Source organism: Juglans microcarpa x Juglans regia, chromosome 8D (assembly GCF_004785595.1).
Source record: "Juglans microcarpa x Juglans regia isolate MS1-56 chromosome 8D, Jm3101_v1.0, whole genome shotgun sequence".
Lineage (NCBI taxonomy): Eukaryota > Viridiplantae > Streptophyta > Magnoliopsida > Fagales > Juglandaceae > Juglans > Juglans microcarpa x Juglans regia.
Window position 1 is genome coordinate 20,313,131 of NC_054608.1, and position 23,007 is coordinate 20,336,137.

The 23,007-nt window shown below is 34.2% G+C and overlaps 1 protein-coding gene across 3 annotated transcripts; it reads left to right on the top strand.

Annotated features, from left to right (window-relative positions):
• Positions 1–1,401: 1,401 nt before the first annotated feature.
• On the top strand, positions 1,402–6,585 carry LOC121242822 (YTH domain-containing protein ECT4). 3 transcript variants are annotated; one of them, XM_041140774.1, is made up of 10 exons: positions 1,402–1,534; positions 2,117–2,202; positions 2,796–2,961; positions 3,044–3,120; positions 4,139–4,448; positions 4,541–4,578; positions 4,659–5,213; positions 5,335–5,547; positions 5,661–5,813; positions 6,217–6,585. In XM_041140774.1, exons 2-10 carry the CDS (start codon positions 2,143–2,145, stop codon positions 6,313–6,315), a joined length of 1,671 nt encoding a protein of 556 aa, XP_040996708.1. In that variant the 5' UTR covers positions 1,402–1,534; positions 2,117–2,142; the 3' UTR covers positions 6,316–6,585. The 3 variants fall into 3 exon arrangements, with proteins under 3 accessions (XP_040996708.1, XP_040996711.1, XP_040996710.1); XM_041140777.1 differs by having other exon boundaries at positions 4,686–5,213; XM_041140776.1 differs by lacking the exon at positions 1,402–1,534 and adding an exon at positions 1,560–1,761.
• Positions 6,586–23,007: the final 16,422 nt, after the last annotated feature.

Consider the following 23,007-nt stretch of genomic DNA (forward strand, 5'->3'; position numbering starts at 1 on the left):
ATTTTACTGTCTATCTTTCTGTCGTTCCAAATCATCAAACTCCTCAATTTTAAGCATCCTTTTTATACCGTAGGTTGGCAAAGTTTGCACTTCTTTTAAAAAATAGTATGGTTTATTATTAAAAAATAGATATATTTTTTTAATGTGTCTTAAATTTGTTATTTTTTTTTAAAATGAATGCACAAGTCTTCTTAAGACTTTATAAATCATTTTCTTTTATTTTTTACATTTTTAAATTCACACATAATATTTTAAAATTATCAAAACTAATACGCAACATTTTTGTTCAATTCCAATAAATATATACGTGAAAACAAAATCTTGAAAAAAATAAACAATATAATTTCCAAAGAGAAATAGCTATATTTTGCTATCTCCGATATAATTTAACATTGCCTTAATTTTGATATTTACGAGTAGGGCTGTACAGAAATTGACGGAATTGACTGTTGCTAATGCAGACAGGCTATCGGAGTTTGAAATCGGCCAAAACCGATAAAGAACCAGTCTGTTAGTGGTATAAAATTAAGAAAATCGATACCGATTAATTTGATTTCGGTCTAAACTAAATCCAAACTATTAGATTATATTTTTATATTATATATGTATAAAACGACGTCGTTTCACTTAAATGAAACAATGTTATTTTAGCTATGACTTAAAACAAAAAAAAAAAAAAAAAAAAAGTGAAACGGCATTATTTGGACATGAGATCAATAAACCTCCTACTTCTTATTCTCCCCGTTTTCTTCTTTTCTCTGCTTCTTCCCACCAATGGCAAAACCCGTCACTCCCCTCTAAAGTGACACCGAAAGCAGACCAACGAACCGTACCGACTCACGACACAAAGGCTGCCAATTTTCTCTCCCCCTCTCCAAAAGCACCGACGATCTTCGTCGGTTTTCAGCCCTATTTACGAGATAAAACTTTGTATAAAGTACAAGACAAGAATCGTCTTGGGGGTAATCGGACGGGTGGGGCAGAATCATGGAATAAAACAGAAAGGAGCAAATTGGATGACGTGGGAGCCCTACCACCGTCGGTTAGTCCTACCATTCCACCACATAAATTATTCTGATTTAATCATTTTTTTAAAAAAGAAAATGAAATGAAGGAGCGTTCACGTTGTTGTCTTCTTTGATAATCATGGAATCATCCTCCTCATCAACCATTTCCCTCTAAACTCTCTCTCTCTCTCTCTCTCTTTCTCTTCACCCAAACGGAGACTAGGGGAAGAGACGCCGATTACGCTGCCACTCAACCGCTGTGTTATCTGTCATTTTTCTTTTTTACTTTTCCTCTCTGGATCTAAATCCTCGCCATTACAAAGTTTTTTCTTCTTCCCTCATTTTTTCCCGCGAGTATTGTTTTGAGTCTTTTCGTTTCCTTTCGGAGATCTTTCTCTGTGAGTCAACTGTAGCTGGTGAAAAGAGATTCGAAAAGGAACTCTTCTGTCGGCTGAATTTGATCAAAATTACTTTTACTGCTGTCGTCTCACGCCTCCTCAAGTCGCTGCTCCTCCCACAACTACACCGTATCCTCTCTCTCCATCTCCCTCTCTCTCTCTCTCTCTCTGCGCGCACACACACATACACGCAAATCCTTATATTCATATACATTTATATGAATGTAAGTATGCATAGCAGCGAGATTTAGTCTTATTCCGAGTGGTTCTTTGGGTAATTTCAATGGATTTCGAGATATTTATACTGCTTGTTGGATCCTTTAACTGAAGACGTGCTTACATATATTTATGTACATGTATGTGTATGTTTATGGATGTTGCTTTTGGCGTCTTTTTCTTTTGTGAATTTTCGAAAATTAATATTACGACCTTCACGCTTTTTTTTTTTTTTTTTTTTAAAAAACCTTCACGCAATTTTTACATTAATCTCGAGTCACGACCTTATATCGCCTCCTTATTTGTATTATATAGGAGTACAAAATATTTATTTATATCCTGGCTCTTGTTTTAATGTAGTTAATCCGAAGTTTAATTACATTGCAGTTGATTTATGGTAATAATTATGTTGGATATCAATGCATTGATTCATACCTTAATTTTTTTAAATTGCTGATCGACTTATTTCTTAGTTTGTTTATTTTCTGCCATCAGATTCAGACATACTAATACTTGAAGAGATGGTGAAAAATCTGGAAAGAGTTTCTTATCCTTCTATGGAGGGCGCTGATTCCAATCTGGTAATGTCAAGATTCCGCCGAGACTTTTTAAGCACCTCTCCCTTTGATGTTTAAATTCAAATAGTATGAGTAATATAATTCTATCTAATTTTTTGTATGTCATGGGGAAAATTAGCGCTTATAAGGGATGCTTCGTGTCACACGTAGCAGAAAAAAGCGCAGAAACATGTTCTTAAAACAAGTTTCCTGAATTTTTATTTTCCCTTCAGATCCATTTTTTATTTTATTTTTTAATTTCTTTGTTCCCTTCTTTTGTTCCTCGGAAAGATGATACCACCTGGAACATGTGCTAAAAGTTTTTCCTTTATTTGTTTTCCTCTCTGTCTTGTAAAAAGAATAATTCTCCATATTCATATTTTGGGGTGGAAACCAAAATCAATAGTGAATGAAGATGCATGGTAGATTTAGTAGGATATCTTAAGGAGATAAGGGATGCCTGTGTTCAACATTGTAGCACTGCTCAATTTTTTCTTTTTCTATCATTATATTTTTCAAAATTGGAGTTTTGCTATGGCTTTTTTTTTCTTTAATTTAAGAAATGAAGTCTTCCCGTTCACTGCAATTGATTTGTGAACCTGGTTACATAATTTTAGGCTCCTTCGAAAGACACAACTCCACAATCTGATGCAACATCGTGTATATCATCTGTGGGAGACGCAACAGGTAGTATCAAAGGAAGTGAAGTTGACCATGATTCCCTCGCTATGGATCAAGGCATGTCTTATTCAAGCAGTGGCTATTACGGATACTATTATCCAGGTTAGCTGTGGCTATGATATAGTTCATTGTTTTAGATGGTTGTATATATACGTCTACACATCTTACAGTAGCATGTTGACAGGTTATGATTGTTCCTATGGAGAGTTGAACAACCAAGGGTACCATGTTGGTGGTGATGGAATGGAACTTCAATATCCTGTAAGTATCTCAATATTTTCTGGATTCTTGTGATGAATGGCATGAAGTCTGCAATTTTCTTCAATCTTTTTTCTACACTCCAGAAAAAGCCTGTTCCTATGTACCCTTGGTTGTTTACTTTATTTGGCTGGTTCTCTTTTTGCAAATCTATTGATGGATGATTGGGATATTTTATTTGTTTGGACTCCACAGCGCCTGAAATTTATGCTGTGTAGTTCTCAAGAAGATGAGAAAGAATGTAAATTGCAATTTAAACGCTAGTTGTTTTAAGCTCATTCATTTTGTGCTCCTTTTTCAAGAGCCATGAAGAGTCACCCCGTTTGTTTTTACAACACATCTTATTTAATCATTATTAACTTTCCCAAATTCTCACCCAAAATAAAATAAACAATTCAATTTTTTCAAATCTCAAAACAATAATAATATTAAAAAATATATTCTAACAATATTTGATTCAATTTTCAACTTTTATCTCAACTCATCTTATATGCGAAAACAAACGAGGATCTATACTAATTTCATTAACTTTCTTGTGATCGTATCAAGTTGATGGGAAAAGATTTTGAAATGATTGTTTAAATGCAAGTTGTTTAGAGCTCATTCTTTTGTGCTTCCTCTCCGAGAGTCACCGAGAGTCTTTAAGTTCTGTATTGATTTCAGTCACTTTCTCTTGATATAGATCATGCGATGCAAATTTAGCTTTATAGAAGAGGAACCACAAAATGTCCCTTTGCCTATATTGGTTCTTAAGTTCTAGCTGTGATTAGCAGCCAGATACCTTTTAATTTGTAGTTGGTCTGTAAATTTTGAATTGGAAATCCAAGATTTGTTTTGGAATTTAATGAAGTAATTTTACTCGACTACAATAAATATTGGTGCAACCATAGCATATGAATTCAATGTCTGCCTTTGCTTTGTAAGTTTTCCCTGTATGATGATAGTATGCTACTAGTATTTTGCGTATGTGGTTAGGCATTTCATTTCAAGTTAAACTTACGTTCACTTTTGCTTCATTTAGGTTATGCAAGCAGATAATGGGTCTTTTGTCTACTTCATGCCAGGATTTCAGCCTGGTTACACTCCATATTTTCCCATATCGACAATTGGCGTTGATGGACAATATGTCGATCAACAGGCATATCTGCCAACCCCCATGTTTCAACCACCAATCGCCTCGCCTGGACATTATCCCACTACTATTCCTTATGGGAAGTTGCTACCATCACCCTATGTGTGGGATCCATCCCTTGTTGGAGATGGATATTTTGGAAATATCTATGCAGGAGCTCCAGAATTTACAGAGCCAAAACACAATTTGCCTTCCCCAAGTAATATTTTCCCCCTCTTTCAAAATCCTTTTCTGAGTTTAGCAATCCATTAGGTATCAATAATTCCTTGCCTTCATTGGATCTCTTATCAGGTCACGGAATCCACAAACAACTGAAACCAGTGAACAAGGTATTCTAGTTCTTTGTGCTTTGTTGTATTATGTACTCCCCTCCTCTGGATATGTCACTGGATTTTGTAGTTATTTTTAGGCCCTGCCTCATGCCTCATCTTTTCAGTCAGATGTAGTTGCCAAAGGTTACTTTCCCGTTTCAAAACCTTCAGCCCATAATCAAGGGAAGGGTGGAATGCTATATTCAAACAGTCCAGTGAATTTAAAAGCAAATGCAAGGGGTTGGGGCAGCAGTGAGAAGCTGAAATCAAGAAGCAAAATTAATGGTGTTAGCAATATTGGTTTGCTAAGTGAGCACAACCAGGGTCCTAGAACGGCCAATGCAAAAGGTGTTTTGATTTCTGGAGGTAATGCTGCTGGATCCCTGGAAACTGATGGGAATGGAAATAGTAACAGCATATCCTCTTTTATCAGGATGGATCAATATAACCTTCCTGACTTTCCGACCAAATATGATCATGCATTTTTCTTTGTTATCAAATCTTACAGTGAAGATGATATTCATAAGAGCATCAAGTACAATGTGTGGTCTAGTACTCCTAATGGGAATAAGAGGCTAGATAGTGCATATCAAGATGCTCAAGAGAGGATGGTTGATAAAGGCAGCAAGTGCCCGGTGCTTCTTTTCTTTTCGGTATGCTCTAGTGATCAATATTGATTCTGATGCCTGAGTTTCCGCACTGCACACCAGGTGTTCGAAAAACAATAACTAAACGCATCTTTTGTTTGTTTGTTTGTTTGTTTGTCTGGTTCAGGTTAATGCAAGTGGTCAGTTCTGTGGAATAGCCGAGATGATTGGCCGAGTTGATTATAATAAGAACATGGATTTCTGGCAGCAAGATAAGTGGAATGGTTATTTTCCTGTTAAGTGGCACATTCTAAAAGACGTTCCAAATCCGCTTTTACGACATATAATACTTGAGAATAATGACAACAAGCCCGTTACCAACAGTCGAGATACCCAGGAGGTGTGCATAATCAACTAGTATCTCGTTATTTGTTTATTTTTTTCTTTTTCTTTTTCCTAATTGACTTGCGCACCGCTCCTGCCTTGCTTAATCTTGCTATATTCCATTTCCAGGTGAGATTTCCTCAGGGCGTTGAAATGTTGATTATTTTTAAAAACTATGTGTCAAAGACGTCCATATTGGATGATTTCGACTTTTATGAAAACCGCCAGAAGGTGATGCAAGAGAAGAGGGCGGGGGAATTTACACCCCATTATAATCTGCAGGTTCTCCCTTCTTCCCTTCTCCCACTTGTTATTTCCAACTACTAATCTATTTTTTCACTAATCTGAATTGATTCAAATATGTCGAAGAGTGCATATAATGTGGGGTCATGTTGAAATAATTGGAGGTGGAGGGTTAGGAATCATATGCCAAGACCAATGGCTAATGGGTGGGATTTATCTAACTTAATATTCTTTAAAATGATTCTCTTGGATTACAAAATGATTGAAGAATAAAGAAGGATCCTTATACAAGTAGCATAGTGCAGGGTTTTGTGTCAATGAGATTTTGCATATGGGGCAGTGACTTTATTCTGTTCAACAGAATAGGCCCTCTTTCAATACTGTTTTTTTTTTTTTTTTCGGTTTTTGTTTCTTTACATGTTATTCATTTGTCTGGAAGCAGAAGATAGATGAATTAACCACCAGTTTTAAGACGGTAGATCTGTCTGCTGCAAAGAGCATTGAGCAACCTGAGGACGGTGAAGACAAGGCGAAGAAATGAAGAGGATATGAAAACCTTTACAGAAAGGGTCTAATTGCTGCTGAGACCTATGCCAACCTGGATGGAAATAAGAGCAGTCTCAGAAGAAAGAAAAGAATTGACTTGGTTAGAAGATTTTCAGTGATACTTTACGAGGAAAAAAGGAGCCGATGATCCTTTCTTGAATTGAGATGGTTGGTGGGTTTGGCTGCCACGAAAGCTGTTTGTGTAGCATTACAGAAACTTGGATGACCCCTTTGATAATTGATATGCTTTTGGGGTTTCATGCAATCCAAGTATTTTCTTTCCTGTTTTTTTTTTTTCTTTTTTCAAGTTCCCTCTTTCTGTAAGTTGTATTTGGTTTTTATTTTTATTTTTTATTTTAAAAAAAAAAATCCTTATTCAAATGCGCCCTTGCACGTTAGATGGCATTTACCTGCATTTCCATTGCGAATTAGAACCTAATAGGTTTTTAGTAAGTGAAACATAATCTCAAGACTTTACCCCGCGAATCTGCCACTGGTCAATGTATTATTGAAGGATTGTAATACATCCTAAGTCACTTCATCTTAGGACTGTTACCCAGATTTCGGACCAAGTATCCGGATATAGCGAGCCCGGAATCCGGATTTTAAACCATTAAAAGTTCGTCATCTGGGTATCCGGGTTAGGACGTTTGATTTGGCTAAATGCAATCCATTAAATGGCTAATATGGGATCGAACATGCCTGCATTGGATTAGGTAGATAAATTCATCCAAGCTTTTAGTTACAGTAAACTAAGTTGATTCAATATATTTAAGGGTTGGTTTGTTTTTACAGATGAGATGAGTTGATATTAAAATTAAAAAATTAAATAAAGTATTATTAAGATGAGATGAGATGAGATGAGATGAGATGTTTTCTTAAAACAAACGAGACTTAGTTACAATTGAAAATATGATTGTTTAAACAATAATTTAATTATAATATGATTATTAATTAATATATGATTGGTAGATTTACAAAATATGACAGAAATAAATTAGATAAAAAAGCCAATAAAAAATTAATAATATTTAATTATTACAGTAGATGTATAATCTATTATGGGAATATGTTTTGAAGGCAGTAGACAAAAAGAAAAAGATGTGATATTAGCTAAAATTGAACTTTGCATTTGCCTATCCAATGAAGATTCTCTTGACTTTTCAATTTGGTTATGAATACAAAATTGTGAACACGATTTGACTCATATAAAGCTGGATAACTTTGTATTTATTATTTTTTTAATAATATTATTTTAATTCTAAGATAAAGATATTTTAAATATATTTACAAATATAATCATTGGTGTATATATATATACTAGCAGTAGGGTAACGTCCAAGAAACGTTTGCCAATTTTTTTTTTTTTTCTACCTAGTGATTAAGGAAGTGTTTTTTAATGATGTTGTGAATTTTTTATTTTTTTAAAAAATGTTTATGATGATTAAAAAAATACATGAAAAAAAGAAAAGAAAAATAAAAAAGTGAAATACACATTTAGGACACATTTTTGGGCTACTTTTTTGGTAGCTGTAGCAATTCTCTTTAGTTAATTAAAAATATTATCATATTTAAATTATGTTAAAACTTTAATTATTTATATAGTTTTACTTTTTTAAAAATATTTAACAAAATTTCATCATTTATTTAATGATGAAAGATTAGTATTTATAAATTAAATTTGATAATTTATTTATGATATGATATTTATACGTTAGCCACCCCTACGGCACCGCACAACCACCACCAGCCCATCGAGCTCGTCCACACAGACCTCTCTCTCTCCTTCCGCAACAGGCCGAAGCCTGTAGCCCTCTCTCTTCCTCTATACGCACGGGTTTCTCCCCGTGTGTTGATTTGGTGATGTGTGGTGATTTTTTGATTTTGTAATGATTTTGTGATTTTGTGGTGATTTGGTTTCTCCCTGTGCGTTGATTTGGTGATTTGTGTGGTAAGATTTTTTGATTTTGTAGTATTTGTGTGGTGATTTGTTGTGAGATTTTGTGATGATTTTGCCGTGAATTTTCTGTGAGGATAGAGAGGGACGCGGATGTAGAGAGGGACGTAAGGTGAAATAGTATTTATTACTGTTCATGTTACCGTTCGTTACCGTTTACGTTATAGACGCTTTTAAGAAACAAGGCAACTCATCATCACTGATCATCATGATCATGTACGTCGTACCTCATCACTACTACAACTGATCTCGATCATTAATGATGTTATCTTCCAATAAAAATTATGCTAAACATGCTGCATGTTTCACCCAGATCAAACTAATCAATACGTTCCATCCAATTAGAATCTCAGATTTTTTAATTTTTATTTCTTTGTTAATTAATTAATTAATTAATTAATTATATCGTTGAAGGCCAGCCTTGTACTCAATATGCATGCCTTTAGATTATTAGATTAATTAATACGACTATATAATATTTAAGACTCGAGAGCTTTCAAAGTCATTGTCATAATTTTGCCAAGCAAAAGCAAAATTTTTAAAAAATAATAATAATAATAATAATTTGAAAAAAAATTAAAGGGTCTGTGTCATCAAAATTAATAATAATTTGTTATAATTTGTTCATGTGAAGGTCCAGGCAAGATCCTTCACACAAATGTAATCAAGAGAAAATCCTGGTGAATGGTGACATTACCGCATGCATTGGTGTGTATATATATACTAGTAAAGGGCAAACACGTGCAATGCACGTGTGCCCAATTGCATAAATATAAAAAAGTATTTTTAAAAATAAGAAATTTCTGTAAAAATATGTAATAATAAAAAATAGATTAATATATATAATTATGAAATGTAATAGTTTTAACTATATTTTAAATTTTCTTATTGTTCATAAAAAATATCATATATACTATTTGCATAATATTAATGATCGCAGATCCCAAAGTGACTATTAGAGTTGATGTGCTATTATCATACATTTCTAAATACACTTGATATCTAATAATAGTAAATAAATTATTATTTATTGATATTAAAAATTAATATATTCTAATTATAATGTAAAAATTTTGAACTCCAGAATCTGAGAAAAAATGTTCACCTTAATTGTTAAGTCTCTATTTTTTTGCAACTATAACATAAAACATTCTCATTTTTTTCATATTCAGTTGTTTTGTTGCAACTAATCTCAAAACACAATTTGTTGCAACTAATTTCATTAAATCATTATAATTTTTTAAAATTTTTATATAAAATATAATAAATATTATAATTTTTTAAAATTTTAAAATAATATTAATATTAAAAAATAATATTTTATTTAACTTTTAACTTTCATCTCAATTTAGTATCCAACCTATCCCAAAGAAAAAAAAAAAACCACAATATTCAAACTCACCTTAATCGGCAAAAGAGCAAAAACACGAGAGAACCATGAAAAACAAAAAAGAAGGTGTAATTGATGAGAAAACTGTTCATCCCCTTACTTATTTTCAAATAAATGTCTATTTGAAAATAAATTTCATTTCAAAATTTTTATATTATCTCATCGTATCTTATTTCATCTCGTTTTCAAATATAATTGAAATATAAAATTTTTAAAATAATCATTAAAATTTTCTCAAAATTTTAAATAAAAAAGTAAAAAACAATTGACTTATTTGAATGTCAAAACAAAAATAATATTCTAAAATTATAGTCTAAAAATATTTTAATTTTATAATTTTTTCTTAACTCTTTTTCTCTTCCAATTAGTTTTTATAAAATTTTATCTCAGGGCTAGTTTGGAGCACAAGACAAAACACAAAATAGATTGAGATGATTTGTGAATAATAGAATAAAAGTTGAATTATTTATTATATTTTGTGTGAAAATTTGAGAAAATTATAATGATGAGATGAGATGAGTTGAGGTGGGTTTTGAATACAAACGAGGTGTTGAACTCATATCATCTCATTGTTACACATTTTTCAAATCCTCATACAAAATATAATAAACAATTCAACTTTTTCAAATTCTAATTCAATTTTTTCAAATTTCAAAACAATAATAATATTAAGACATAATATTTTAGGTTGTGTTTAGATGTTTAACTAAATTAAGTTGAGTTGAGATAATAAAATATTGTCAAAATATTATTTTTTAATATTATTATTTTAAAATTTAAAAAAACTAAATTATTTATTATATTTTATATTAAAATTTAAAAAAATTATAATAATAAATTAAAATAAATTTATAAATCAAACAAAATAAATTTATAAATAAAATATAAAATTCTCATCTCAACTCTCAATCCTGTATTAACAAAACTCTCTCATTGCATATTTATATTCAACAAAGTAAATCCATTGAAAATTCTTATTTACATGCATCTTACATGCGAGTTCAAAAAAATTTAAAATCTTTGATTTGACTTGCTGTCCAATTCAAGTTCAAGTCATCATTAAAGTAAACTATCAAAAAACAAATACTCCTCGCATGATCAATACACTCTATTCCAGCAGAACGTGACCTCTTTTAGCCACGGGGCAAACTGGTCTACAAGCGTACATTCATATGTCTCGAGATCCTCGAATTCCTAAACAGGATCATTTTTTATTGTTTCTAGAAAAAACTTCGCTCGCTGCAATGGAGTCACAGCCTCACAGTGTGATGTATGACCTAAATCCATCTTTACAAAATGCCCCTCGTCTTTGTCCGCTATTACTGACTTTGACACACAACACAGTAACCTTAATCCATAGCCATAAGAAACAAAAACGTACCCTTATCGAACCGTCCGAACTCAGAACCTCTTATGAAAGCAGATTGGAAGACCCATTAGTAAACCTAGACCAACCACCCACCTTTACAGCGTCAGAAACACACACAAGGTAAAAACACTGTGTAAGTGTCCAGTACGTTTCCATTGTGAGAGTGGAGGGTCCAGATCATTCCCTGCTCCTCTTCTGCTCTCCCCAACCTCCAGCTTCCACAAACCGCATTGTTGGCCATCACATGGGTTCAAGCTCTCTAGCCGAGTTAGGAGGCTCATCGTCTGCCTCTCCACCCATCTCGTTCTCCATATACGAAGTGAAGTATTTGATTCCATTTTTATTCATTATTCTCTATGGTCAATCCCCTCTATCCGATTCTTTGAGCGTGACGGCATCGTTGGGGGCCGCATGGCCAATGTCAAGGTCTCCGACCTAGCAGCAGAATAACATAGCGGTTTCACAGAGCAGAGAGAGAAGATTATTCGGACTAAAAGTATTTAACTGGCAAGAAGAAGTAGAAGAAAGCATACCACACTTTGTAGAGATTGACAAGCAGAGAACCAAATTTGAGGGAATTGAAGGATGACAATCACTTTTATACTAAGTTGCAAGCGGTAAGAGCGGTGAAAAACAAATTAAAAATAGAATCCGATAATAGCTTTGAAAGTGGTGGAGAGCTTCGGAAGCGGTGAAAAACAAAAGGAAATCAAAATCTGAAGATCGAGGCTTTTATAGGAAGCGGTAAAAAAGACTTGATTTTATTCTTAAATCCACTTGGTGCAGGTAGTGATAAAAAAATTTATTTAGATTTTATTCTTAAATCCACTCGGTGCAGACGGTGATAAAAAAAAAATTATAGATAACAACTGGAATAGAAATCCGCAGAAGCTGCAGAAACCAGAAAACGATGGAAAAAAATATAATAGAATCCTATAAGAGTTGCGAAAGCGGTGGAAAACAAAAAGGAAATCACAATTTGATAAAATCGTTGTTTTCACATGAAGCGGAAAAAATAAATTGATCTTATACTCTAAACATTCGGTGCAAGCGATGGTGCAAAAAATAAGAACTTGAAACCAGAAGGATCGACGTTTTTATAGTAAGAGGCAAAAGAAATTCGATTTTATACTTTAAAGCATTTGGTGCAAGCGGTGGTCCAAGCAGTGATAAAATAAAAAATAAAAAAAGTGGAAAGCAGAATGTAAGAAAAGTAAAGGACATGCCAGTAAAACGAATTGAAAATAGAGGATGAAATTGGAAAAAAGAGATGGACGACACCTGCTTATTGACACTTATTATATATAAGATATATATATAATTAGCTATATATATATAATTAAAGATATTTTTCCCAATTTGATTTTATATAATATTTTCTTACTTTTTATTCTATTCAGTTTTACCCAAAAAAAAAAAAAAAAGAATTTACTATTATTTATTAATAACAAGTAGTTAGATATTTTTTCAGATGAGAAATTGTAAAATATAGCAACATATAATATTTTTTTTTAGTGGTTTTATTAAATTTTTTTTTCCTCACTTTGTCTTTCTCCTCTGGCCCGATTCATCCCCACGGCCTGTTCTCCTTCAGCCCAGCCCGGTGCCGCCATGCGCCAGCCAGCCTCACGGCCACTACCGGCGAGTCCCCCTCATGCCGACGACCTACCCAGGCACCACCGATGTCCCCCATGCACAGTCCTATCTCTCCCCCGCGGAAACCCATCCGAAATGGGTTTCTCCCATTTATCTCAACCTGCGCCGCAGTACGCGGCCACCCAGCGTCACGACCACCATCGGCGACTCCCCCTCACGCCAGCGACCAACCCAGGCACCTCCGATGTCCCCCACGCGCAGCCTTCCCTCTCCCCCATGGAAACCCAACCGAAATGAGTTTCACTCATTTGTGTCCAGTTGCGCAACCGTACGCGGCCACCCAGGCCACCGCACCTCCACCATTAGCTTTGCAACATCTTTCTAAAGGTGCAAACTTCAAGCCAGGATTGAAGAAATTTAAAAAGGACTGAAATAACGGAGCAGGTGAATCTGACTTGAACCAGATACAGTTTCTTATATGCAATGCTTCTTGTTAATTAAAATGCAAGTCAATTTACAAACAACAATGCTATATATGTCGGTTGAGGTTGGAAACCATAAACAAGGCTTATAAACGGCATAACCTGACCAGTGCATAAATGGACAGTGCAAGAGGGGAGGATCAGCACCTAATTGACGAAAACAGCTCCTATCCAACAACTAATCAAACCGGTTGCTATAAGATTGATAACGTTTGCTGTCATCTACATTAAAAAGATAAGGTACTGATGGGCATTATGAGGTCAATATTTAGTGTAATTAATTCAAATTAATTGGATAAATTCTGACCAAAGAGACGAGCTCAAAGATTCTTGATTGATTGGGGTTTTCTTATCATAATATTATCTACTTATTTTTATTATTTTTTTAAAAAAGGAGTTTAGATCCTAAAAGTCATTACTTAAAAATCAGAAAAGGATGCCCAAGCTTTCTCAGCATAGTGCTTTAGACTTTTTACATCACTTTGCCCCACAATGAATCAATTCTAAAGGTTCATTTACAATCTATAAATAATTTTTTTAATTAAATAGTAGTGATTAAAGCAGGAACAATGAAGTCAACACAAGAAGACAATCATTCAAGCGCACATATCCTAACCATGTTCTCACAACTTAGCATAATATTCAAAACAAAGCACAATAATTTCTCAATAATATATATAATCATAGGCTTCAAAAACATGATCAAGAAATATAATCACTAAGCATCTGAAATATACATACCCTGGCATGAATGAATTCCTCAACCCGCCCATCTGGAAACCGGCCGAGAAGGCGAGGCCCCTTCCCCTGCTTCGAAATGCACTCAAACGTCCTAATCTCATCGTCCCTGTTGAAGAAAACCTCCACACCTTCACCATAGACACGAACCAAGACCTTTCTCCCAACCCCACTATTCTTTGCAGGCCAATTTATCTGGTAAACCTCATTTGTCATTGCACCGTTCAATTTTATCACCTCCAACACCCCCAAATCATCCATCACATCCCCCTAGTTAGTAGCCACCGATCGAAGTACTTTCTTTAGTTCCTCTGGAAGACGATCTTCGACGAAATCCCTTGTTGTTATGCCCATTGTGCTTCAATTCTATGAGCCAAAATTGTCGCAACGTTTAATCTGTAATACAGAAAATTACCATTTCTAAGCTATTTGTATCAAACGGAAAGGTTGTTTCGCATGGAGCTTAATCTCAACCTTACAATTCAGCATCTTGAGAAAAATATTGTTTCATAAACCTTAAAGGCTTAAACTATAAAGCAACAAATCATGGAGAAAGTTCAAAAGAAAAGAATAACATGATGAAATGGAAGAACCCAGTACGAGAATATCTTGAGAACTCGAAAAGAAGAAGAAGAGAGAATCGAAACAAAAGCAGAATGGAATCGAAACTCACCCGAGAAGGTAGATGAAAAGGCTGTCCTTCGAAAGAACAACTAGAAGAGTTTTGCAAGGGCGATGCTAGACTAAATCATACGGGGAAAGTAATATTTGAAACGTGAACAATAATTACTGTTCATTACTGTAGATGTTACTGTTCATATCTGCATAGGCTCTTTTAAGATATAGAAAGATATATAAATTGCACAATAATTAAATTATGCAAGCGCAAAATAAATAGGCGGTTAAACCAGCCATATGCATGTATGAGTATGCAAAATTAGTTGTAATAAACATATAAGCTTTATTGAAATTAACAAGCTTAAAGTAATTACAGGTGCAAGGTAGGGCAGATTTGCACTTACAGAAATCAGAGTATATAAGGAGACTCAAGATTAGGGAGAGAGGATCAGAAGTGTTTCTCTCGAATGTGAGTTCTGCCTTAGCTCAAGGTAAGGTTCTCCTTTTATAACATAAGGAGTTCCTGTTTATAATCATTAAAGTAAAATAGTAAATCAATCCGTGAGTGAACAGTAGGAACTGTTTAGGCACGGGCACAGGTGGTGTCATTATTATATCTTCCAGCTGTCTCTGGAGCGGCTGCTTTGGGCATAAGATGACAAAATAGTATTCGGTCATCTGGTTGTCTTCCAGCTGTCTTTTGAGGCGGCTGCTTTGGATACTAGACGATAATTATCTCAAAGTAGACTTTGGTTAGTCTTCTTTGAACTCAAGTAGTAGTCAATCATCTTCCAACTTTAGAATGCCTTCTGAATCATGACCAAATAAGTTACTGTATGAAGACTCTGAGGATGCTTCTGAATTCTCATCGTCTTCAGAATTATCGCTCGTGGACTTAGACAGTTGTTGCTCAAGCAATTTTATTAAATCTTTTTTGCCAAGTCTATTGAGGATATTATCTTTGGCAGACTTAGAAGATTTCTTTGAGGATGAACTGGTGGCTTTTCCTCTTGCTGAAGCAGTTGGTGAACTAGGAGCCTGAATCATTAAAGGGTATTTAGGAACAGGTGTACCCAATTTAATTGCTGGAAATTCCTTCTTGTCTTGCAAATTAGGGGCGACTTGAGGGAAATCTTTAATCATCTGGTTGATTACTTTTTCAATATATCCAAACCTATCCCACCATTTTGTGAAGTAGGTTCGGTCAATTATATTAGCATTTTTCTCATAAGTCCATTTGAAGATCCACAGTAGTTTGTAGTTCTTGCAAAACTGGAGCTCATAAGGAAACATGACTGAATGCCGGTTTAATTTTGTACCAGCAACTTGTTGGTAAAATGTAAAAGCTCTGGCAAGCTGCTCAGGAAGATTGTCTGGAATTAATCCAAATCGGTCCCACCATTGGAGAAACCAATAAGGGAAAGTTCCTTTGAATCTTGTATCAAAATTGATGAACCAGGAATGACTCATATCAGGTACCTGGAAAAACATAAAACGTCTCCAGACAGTTATGTAATCAAAATAATTATAGCTCAGTGCAGAGTCTGAGAGTCTTTTGGGAGTCTATGGGTTTGTTCCCCATTCGGCTTTTGTAATGACTCGAAGAATGTAAGCAGTGTGGTAAATTAGTTTGGTGGAATCATTCTTATCATAAATGGGTTTTATGACAATAGAGTTGGTGAGAATCAAAATACTGGAATAATACTGGAGATTTTTTGATGAATCTTCAGTTATCCAGTGGAAATTGAGGGGAAAATAAGAAGAGGCTATTTTAAACGGATCTGTTAGGTTAGAACGGTTAGGTTCTATGTGAAACAGATGGGTTATAAACGGCTTCTTTAGATATTCATATATTCTTTTTGGGAGGAAAAACTGAGGAGTAATTAAAGCAGGGATTTTTGATGCCACTGCTTTCGGATATGGATCAAAAGCTGTGGAAACCATAGACGCGAAGGTCACCGGTTGCACAATTTTACCAAGAAGTGTGAACCTATTGGCAATATCCAGTGCTGTTGATGAGGCACTGGGCACAGTGGTGGATCCAGACTCATTCTTGATGAGTTTTATACTGGGTATTGGAGGTGGGGGGTTCGCTCTCTGTTTTTCTTTTCCTTTCTTCTTGCTCACGCTCATGGTTGGGTGTCTGCAAGAACTCTCTGGTAAGAAAATTAGGGATAGAATTATTAGTGCCTTTGATGTATTCAATATCGAAATCAAAAACACTTAAAATACCTTGCCATCGTGTAAAAATATGTTTTGATGCAATGTTTTCAACATCTTGTTCTAAAACAAATTTAGCACTCATGCAATCAATTCGAAGTAAAAACTTCTTGTTTAACAAATTAGATTGAAATTTAGAAATACATAGTACTATAGATAAAATTTCTTTTGTAATAGTACTATATTTTTCTAGTGCAGGATTCTAGGTTCCAGAATGGAAGTGAACATTTTGTTCAGGAGAACCTGGTGAAACATATTGTTTCAGAATGCCACCATAACTGATGTTTGAGGCATCTGTTTCAACAATTTTAAAAGAATCAGAAGTGGGAATACCAAGGCACGGAAGGGTCTTAACATGTGATTTGATTTTCCTCACTATGTTTGTATGTATTTCTGTCCAAGGAGGAGGATGGGAACGAAGTCGTTCGAACAAAGGACGACATTGTTTTCTCATATCCTTGTAGAAATCAGCAACATAATTGAGAGATCCTAAAAATCTCTGCAATTGATTTTTGTTAAGAATAATATTAGAGAATTTGTCGGCAAAATCAATGGCTCTTTGGATGGGCCTGATTTTCCCTTCAGAAATATCATAACCAAGGAATCTGATCTTGGTTTGAAACAGTTTGATCTTTTTCGCAGAAACGACAAGACTATTGATTCTAATGATGTCTAGAAACGAGTTCAAATGTTTCCAGTGTTCATCAATAGATTTGGAAAAAACAAGGACATCATCTATATAGACGATGGTAAAAGCAGAGAACGAGTTAAAAACATCGTTCATGATATGTTGGAACTCACTAGGGGCATTTTTGAGACCGAATGGCATCACATTCCATTCGAAATGACCAAAGGGGGTAACAAAGGCTGTCTTATACCAGTCTGACTCAGCTATCTGGATTTGCCAAAACCCAAATTTGAGGTCAAATTTGGAGAAGACCACAGCATCACTCAACCTATGAATTAAGTCATTTTTGTTGGGAATAGGGTACCTAATCCACTGCAAGACTTTGTTCAAGGGTTTGTAATTAATGACTAAACGAGGGGTACCTCTTTCTAGCTCAGCATTTGTCCGGACATAAAAGGCTGGACAAGACCAAGGGGACTTGCTATCTCTAATTATGCCCTTATCTTTAAGGTCTGCAATTTCCTTTTTGCAGAATTTTAAAGTCTGACTATTCATCTGAATGGGTCTGGCTTTAGTGGAAATAATGCTTTCATCAAAATTTTTGATATGAGGAAGAGAAACGATGTGTTTCTTCCTATGCCAAAAAACATTTGGTAAATCAGAACAAACATCAAATACAAGACGCTTGTTAAAATCATCAATTTTTAAAATTAAAATTGGCGAAGATAATTGTTCAGAAATCTTTTTGTATCTGATTTCTTGTTGAAGGAAATTCAGATGTTTTTCTTTTGCAAAGAGCAAAGATTTCAAACCTTTATCTTGATCAATCTCTTGACGAGATGCAAATTTGAATTTGACCTTTTGACCAAAAGGGTCTGTAGTAATACCATTTTTTTAGTCAAAAAAGGATATAAAACAGAAATAAATGGTATGCCTCAAATCACTTTGTCAGACATGTTTCTGACCAAAACAGAAGGGATTTTAAATCAAATATTATTTTGACAAACATGAGCGTTGTTAAGCTTATATTTGATTTTCATCTGAGATCCATTTACATAAAATAATTTCTCAGATGATTTTTCAAAATATTTGCTAGGAATGAGTCCTTCCTGAATACAATTCAGGTCTGATCCGAAATCAATCATAGCAACAACAGAAAATTGGAAATCATGGGCAACCACAATGGTGATCCTGGAAAGCCATTTTGGAGGAATGGTATGATAGATCAAAAAAATCTGATTATCAACAGCTAACTCATGTTGGCTTGAACTAGAATCGTTTGTTTGCTCATTGTCAGAAGGAATATCCTGATCAATTGTTTATCAATTTTAAATACTAAAAATTCTTGTTTTAAAATTTCATTTTTAGACTTAAGGTTATTAACCTCAGTTCTGAGTTCAACGATTTCTTTTTTAACAAGATTAATTTCGTGTTATAAATCATTGGTAGAAATTTCCTTGGGTTTTTTCTTTTAAAATCTCCAAGGTTTCTTGAAAACTAATCATTTGCTTAGAAGACTCTGGTTCTTGGCGAGCCATAGTCTTTCTTAACTTAAGAAGATATTCTTCTTTAAGCTCAGGATTTGTTATTTGAGAAATCAAGGTTAGCAATAGGTTTTCTTATTCTTCAGATTTAGACAAGACATGAATTGTCTTACCCTTTGTCTGGCAATAAGTATCATTACAATTACAACCTAGCTTAGGACCAGTAGAATCTGGAGATTCAGTTTCTGAGTGATATTCTGAATCACTAGAACTGAATTCAAGGATATCAGATGATGAAGACGAAGCTATTTTTTGGAGTTGAAATAGTTCTTCTTTATCATTGTTATCAATATTCAACTGATTAAGCTTCTTTTTTAGTTTTTTATCTTTTTTGGCTTTCTGGGGACATTTTTCAGCAAAATGTCCTGGATTGCCACAAATAAAACATTTTCCTTGAGAAAAATTCTTAGATTTCTTTTTCTTAGAAAATGGCTTAGAAAATGGTTTTTTATAAGTTTTCTTATAAAATTCATTACGGGGTTTTCTCCTGATACCACCATGAGGTTTAGAAAACTTGTGTTTCCTTTTAGAGGGAGTTATAGCAGGAAGTCCAAATTGTTCACAAAATGTTCTCATTTCATATTTGGCTTTCTTGCTATTTCTCATATGCTCACGAAGCATTCTTTGATCATTACACATACTAATACCAAGTTTCTTAATTACAGCACAGATATCACCATAAGTGTATGCATCGTAATTTAGAGACCCAGCAATAGTAAGTTCATCCTTCACTTTGTAAGCGAACAAGCGAGGTAATCCATCAATGAATTTTTCTTTCCAGTAAGGCTTCTGATTATCATCCCGAAGCATTAATTTGGAAATAAAAACATCTTGGTACCATCTATAATCAGACATATGATGACATCTAAGATTATTTAACTGGTCACTGATGCGGCTAGTTATATCAGATGGTGTGCCAATAAAATGCTTTAAAATTGTATAAATCAAAGTATTAAATCCATTAGATTGGGCAGATCCAATGGATTCATCAAAAATAGGTAACCCTTCATCATTACACTTGACAGCGTTCTGAATGGTTTCCTTAGCATCTCTGGTTAGGTGTTTATCCCACCAGTTTCTCAAAACACCAGAAAAACCTTGTGTTAAAATCTTAACAATATCAGGTTGTCTGGTATTGTTATTCACATAAGCATTTGCTACAAGAGACATTTTACTCATGGTATTCATGATTTCTTGTTCAGAGAAACCATCAATATTCCATTCGTAAACCTTGTCTGTAGAGTAAGAAGATTGGTTTTGAAAAACTTTTTCTTCAAATTGTAAATCAGGAGGAGTAGGCCTGGAATACCAGTTCTTCGTTAGACTCATTGATTTGGGTCATTTTGAAGAAAATCTGGCTATTTCAGGTCTTAAAACAATATCTTGAAAATTCTTTTCAAGTAAATCAAGATCTTTTTCTTTAGAAGAGTGGTCGTTAAAAGACTCATCTGTAGTTTTAACAAGAACTTCTTCTTCTATTTCTTTGTTAGACAAAGCACTAATAGAAGGCTGTTCCTTTTTCAGATAATTAAGCATTTGATCAATCTTATCTAAAGTCTTTGTCTGTGGATTTTTAAAGTCAATTTTAGCTCGACTTTCAGGTAAGATAATCAAAGGTTTTTCAATTATTTTATTTGGTTGATCTGTAGTTAAAACCAAAGGAATAGGATCAGGTTTTTCAACATTTTCTTCAATCCGATCTAACTGTTGTCCAATCGTATGAAGAGCAAGATTCACAAAATTATTTTGAGAAATAACTTTTTTTGTTTATTTGAGAATCTTGTCCTTCTCAGGATCTCTAGAAACAGTTTCTGAGATTTTGAAAGGTGAAACAGATATCTCAACCCCTTTATGGGTGATGAGAACAGTCTCCAAAGGTGGATGGCTAGACTGAACTACCATTTTACCTTCTTCATTGACAAAATCAGTTTTAACAACATTTAAAGTATTGTTAGAAACATAAATATTTTCAACAAAATCTAAGAAAAGAATAAGCCTTTGCTGCTTATTCATTTCTTCTTTCCATTTCCGTTTAACACGTTGTTTTTCTTTTTCAGAATACTTTGTGTGATAAGCTTTTCGTCTAGTACTGTTTTTGGAAAGTTTGTATTCTTCAAAATATAAACAAGATCAAACGCAAATGGTTTGTTCAGCACAGTTAAACTGTGATGAATTTGTGGTGCAACAGGAGCTACCATACTGAAGCTGTAAGTGATAAAGATGAGTTATCATCTTCTTTATCAGCTTCAATATGAATAGGCTGATCTTTAGAGGATCCAGCATCCTGTGCAGAATAAAAAGCAGAAGTAACCTGAGAGGACGTAGAAAGTCCTTTCAATTTTAAAACAGGATTAACAGGTTGGGCTATTTTAACAGAATCTTCCAGAAATTGTTTGAGATTTTGATCTCTTCTTTGTTGTGAATTGCTTCTTCTTTATTGAACTTATTTTGTTTTCTAACAACCCCACCCGGAGTTTCTACTTTAGTTGGTTCAGGATCATCTTTCGACAAGTAGGTCAGGAATTTGGAGGTATAAGTCCCGTTTTGAAGCCAGGGAGGCGAGTTTAGGGCAGCTATAGGTTCAAACCCGAGGGCCGAGAGTGGTAAGTTCGCAGACCCCTGAGATGCGACGGTCGGTGTTGTCCTAGGACAAAATGAGTTGGATAAATAGATCCAATTCAACAATTAGTTCCAGATCGGCTATGCCGCCTGACATTGTTAATGAGGAAGACTGTGCTTTTGAAGCAGCAGAGTCATCTGTGCTGGGATCATGGAAGATTCCAAAACTTGATGTTAGCACGATCTATCGAACCAATTGGTTTGAGAGATCTATGCACACACAATTTTGCGTGCGTACTGTTAAACAAACTTATGCTATTTCCAAAACCCAAGAAAAATGTTATCTTTTTCAAGAAAAACAGATAACCAAATTCTTGGAGCAAGGATTTAAATATATTCATATTGGATCTGTCCAAATTGCTGCCAAACCTTTAACAAGGAGAGGTATCAATGCATCCGTGTTACTTTGTTTAAGGGATGCCAGTTTCAATAATTTTGAAACAAGTATTCTCAGAATGATCCAATCATCTCTAACGGATGGACCAGTCCATTTTAATTGTTATCCTGATTTAACACTAGCTCTTGATGATAAACATATCTTAAAATGTTTGATTTTAAACATTTTAACTTCTGGATATGATATGCTCAAGGAAAATGTTTTATTTGTGGTAATTCAGGACATTTTGCTGACAAATGCCCCCAGAAAGCCAAAAAAGATAAAAAACTAAAAAAGAAGCTTAATCAGTTGAATACTGATAACAATGATAAAGAAGAACTATTTCAACTCCAAGAAATAGCTTCGTCTTCATCATCTGATATCCTTGAATTCAGTTATAGTGATTCAGAATATCACTCAGAAACTGAATCTCCAGGTTCTACTGGTCCTAAGCTAGGTTGCAATTGTAATGATACTTATTGCCAGACAAAGGGTAAGACAATTCATGTCTTGTCTAAATCTGAAGAATAAGAAAACCTATTGCTAACCTTGATTTCTCAAATAATAAATCCTGAGCTTAAGGAAGAATATATTCTTAAGTTAAGAAAGACTATGGCTTGCCAAGAACCAGAGTCTTCTAAGCAAATTATTGGTTTTCCAGAAACCTTGGAGATTTCAAAAGAAAAAACCCAAGGAAATTTCTACCAATGATTTATAACACGAAATTAATCTTGTTAAAAAAGAAATCGTTGGACTCAGAACTGAGGTTAATAACCTTAAGTCTGAAAATGAAATTTTAAAACAAGAATTTTTAGTATTTAAAATTAATAAACAACTTGATCAGGATATTCTTTTTGACAATGAGCAAACAAACGATTCTAGTTCAAGCCAACATGAGTTAGCTGCTGATAATCAGATTTGTTTGATCTATCATACCATTCCTCCAAAATGGTTTTCCAGAGTCACCATTGTGGTTGCCCATGATTTCCAATTTTTTGTTGTTGCTATGATTGATTCCGGATCAGACCTGAATTGTATTCAGGAAGGACTCATTCCTAGCAAATATTTTGAAAAATCCTCTGAGAAATTATTTTCTGCAAATGGATCTCAGATGAAAATCAAATATGAGCTTAACAACGCTCATGTTTGT